This window comes from Branchiostoma floridae, chromosome 18, assembly GCF_000003815.2.
Source record: "Branchiostoma floridae strain S238N-H82 chromosome 18, Bfl_VNyyK, whole genome shotgun sequence".
NCBI lineage: Eukaryota > Metazoa > Chordata > Leptocardii > Amphioxiformes > Branchiostomatidae > Branchiostoma > Branchiostoma floridae.
The window spans coordinates 2144941-2148720 of NC_049996.1; the positions used below are offsets into that span (position 1 = coordinate 2144941).

The 3780-nt window shown below is 37.9% G+C and overlaps 1 protein-coding gene across 1 annotated transcript in view; it reads right to left on the reverse strand.

The window, feature by feature from the left end:
- Positions 1 to 371: 371 nt before the first annotated feature.
- LOC118405972 overlaps positions 372 to 3780 on the reverse strand; it is a 6877-nt gene continuing 3468 nt past the window's right edge. The window contains exons 7-10 of the mRNA XM_035805826.1: positions 3156 to 3416; positions 2572 to 2661; positions 1579 to 1681; positions 372 to 849 (exon numbers count right to left, since the gene is read on the reverse strand). Coding sequence (XP_035661719.1) covers positions 790 to 849; positions 1579 to 1681; positions 2572 to 2661; positions 3156 to 3416 — 514 coding nt within the window. The 3' untranslated portion in view covers positions 372 to 789. The remainder of the gene's footprint in view (positions 850 to 1578; positions 1682 to 2571; positions 2662 to 3155; positions 3417 to 3780) is intronic.

Sequence of the window (3780 nt, forward strand, 5' to 3'; positions counted from 1 at the left end):
GATATCCCTTACACTTTCTAATCTAGGTGACACTATCCAGGTTCTCCTCATTCAGAATATGAAAAGCGTCAGTAACTAATTCTATAGTTGTTGTTGACACTTAAACACACATATTTTAGTGTGTCATAAAACATCTACAAAACTGATGTTGATGAAGGTTTTATAAAAGAATAGGTAAGTGTACAAATAGAAAGAACCTTAGTGTACGCTAACCCAGCTACAAGTAGCAAAGTGGTACATTACGAACCTCTTAAACTTAGGCCACGTTGATTTGATAATCTATGGCTAAGTCTACTGCAGTTCGGGGTTTCACTGAATACAATAACATATGGCAAAATTGCAATGAAAACTTTGGTTTGTTGTATCGTTCTTTACTTGCCCGTGTAAAAAGCAAAACGTACAATGTACAGAGAATGAATTTATTTTTCGTACAATGAAATTCTGATACGTGTAAAGATATTGAATACTACTGTACACATCATGCGACCGTTACAATTGAACGTTGGAAATTTAAATCCAGCTGGTTTACCAGACAAGTAGTTAAGATTGCACATGTCAAACACCAACATTTCCAAACAAGCACCCAGTATTTAAACCAATACTGAAACAAGGATATTTATGTCGCATACTTTTCCATTGCCAGTCGACGAAGTAACTTGAGTATCTTTGAGATGAATATACAGAATATAAAATTCAATCTTTACAATATAGAAAACGTTGATTAGTGGTGAGCGTTATATAGATATAAGTGCAGTCACTATATATTATATACACTATTGCCAGGTCGAGTCAGTAGCGTTGGTAAAACCTTGGCTCGTAGAGTACTGTTGGTCTCGGCATCTTGAAATGCTGTGAATAGTAAAGGTACATTTTAGTAGCCACAACGATCGAACAGGTCGAAGACCTCAAACCTCCGTTAATACCTCAAAGTTCTCCTATGTGTGGGATAAAATGGTGTATCCGAACCGGCAGGATGTTAAGGGACAAAATAGGTTTCCCGCAAATTGTGGGTTATTAATTATGGTAATAAGTTTTATTGTTTGATATGATCACTTCCTGTCACTCTATAGTAAACATGGCTATCATATGAAAAGTGTTCCACCATTTTGTGCCAGCTTGAGGGACAACAATTTTGCAGATCTTTACATCCTTCCAGTTTCCGGATACATCATCTTCAGTAGTGGCAAGATATTAGACCTAGCAAAACATGGGGCATTTGAGAACCTAACAGAAAACCTAACAGGCTAAAGGCATATCCCCGTACACGCACACAATAAAGGCAGTTGAGGGGAGATTCGACATGCTTTGATTTAAGCATTGACAGGAGATGAACGAAATCATTACGGTAACAATGGTGGAGTGATGCTACACTAAGAGAATTAATTTCGTTTTCCGTACTATTTTTCGTTAAAAAAATTATACTGAACGGAGTCGTTTATGTGTGTGTGCGTGTGTGTGTATGTGTGCGTGTGTGTGAGAGGGGTGGGGGTGGTACAATATCGAATTCCTAGACCATGTTATGTAAGCTTGTTAGAATACAGTGTGTGTAAGCACTTTTGATAACACGAGAATGTGTACCTTTCCAACATGCGAGTTGCCTATAGCCAAGGTAGGGTTCCATTTGTATCCAGGCTTCACAGCTCCAGGTGCGTACGGGAACATCGGCTTCTTGTACGAAGAGCTAAAGAAATTAAAAAGAATTGTCTTCTTTTACTTGACGGGACAATAGTGGCAATATCGGAGTGTATCAAAGTTGATGAGAGTCTTGCGCCTAGCTGCTTACCTCAATACGGCATAAAAAGAAACAATACTTTGGCAATCAGATCAGAGTTTAGAGGAATTAGTTTATATCCCACCGCACCATTCTGTTTTCCTCGTACTATGTACAGCATGGCTTTGATTTGGCTCTCTCTGAGCAATTCTAATTGGTTTCTGTTACGCACTGCAGATAGGTGTCGCTGCTGACATATGCAGTATCAAACTTTAAGTACTTACATATGTACAAAGATATGTGGTTCATGCGATTTTTACAATGCAGTCTATGTATAACAGTATGTGTAAATACATGTACTTTACGTTTGGGACCGCACCTGTTAGTAGCGACACCTACCTGATAAAACTTATTTTTGCGTAAAATATAATACTGTATTCTTACTTAAACCAGAAAACATAATACTGTATTCTACCTTAAACCAGAAAAATATAATACTGTATTGTTACTTAAACCAGAAAATATAATACTGTATTCTTACTCAAACCAGAAAATATAATACTGTATTCTTCTTAAACGAGAAAATACAAGACTGTATTCTTACTTAAACCAGAAAATATCATACTGTATTCTTACTTAAACCAGAAAATATCATACTGTATTCTTACTTAAGCCTGAAAATATAATACTGTATTCTTACTTAAACCAGAAAATATAATACTGTATTCTTACTCAAACCAGAAAATATAATACTGTATTCTTACTTAAACCAGAAAATACAGTACTGTATTCTTACTTAAACCAGAAAATATAATGCTGTATTCTTATTCAAATCAGAAAATATAATACTGTATTCTTACTTAAACCAGAGGCGAGAGGACCCAGGGTACCAGTTGTGTCGGAACAATGACTCGGGGTCAGACCAAGTGGACTCACTATCCATATCAGACCTGTATGAAATACATATAGTTTTAATAGCACGCAACTACATAGACGATATGCAGGCATTTTGTAAATACAGTCAAACCTGCCCGAGACGACCACCCGGGAGATTTGGACAGGTGGTCGATGAGAAGAGGTGGTCACTCGGGCAGGTTTGACTGTACATGACATTTTTTGATTACACGGAAAATGCACCCATTATCAAAATCTATTACTAAAACACTAGTGGAAAAATTATCAAGTCAAAGTTTACAGTTCAATAATTGTAAAAAGTACAACGTAAGACAAAGCGTTGTATAAGACTACTTGCTGGTTAATAACCTTAATCTAGCGTAGACAATCTAATACTTATGAATCCTATTGACGCAGCATGGATTCTCAGACTCAAATATTGGAAAAGCGCGAACATTTTTGCATTTACAGTATGTAGCTAGATGCTTTTTTTTTTAATCCCGTATAACTTGCTTAAAGACTGAATCGGAGGATAGATGTTTATACTCACCCAAAAGACCAGTTGTCTTGGTCCATCTTCCGCTTTTTCTTCTCAGACTTTTTTTTCTTGACTGACTTCTCCTTGAGGGGTGGTTTCTCCACCGGCTTGGGTTTGGGACGGCAACATTGCATACACAGACAGAGGGACAGTACAAAGATGGTGAGGGCGATGATCCCAGCCGCCCCTCCTCCTGCCATCAGGACCCACAGGTGTGGGATATAGAGTTGGCACCGTTCTCCGTTGTACCAGCCAATAGGGTCTGCCTCGCACCTGGGGATAGAACATGTAATGCTAGTTCGCCTTTATCCGCGGGTTATATAACCTATATCCGTTGTTTTTAAAAACAGGGTGTTTTTAATTAGAAATATCAAGTCGACGGACTTGAAAATATTGCAATTTGATATAACAACGGATATAGGTCTCTCCAATTATTGAAAGTATTGTAGTTTGTGATAACAACGGACATGGGTATCCCGCGAATAAAGGTGAACGAATGCTATTTTTTTCATTATCGTTAACCTTTAACCTCTGACCCACTACTTAGGTCACGTGTAAGGGGGGGGGGGGGAGTCAGTTTTGTGAAAGAAGTGCGAAGCGTCGACCGGAAGCTTGTGAGTATAACAGTATGTGATCT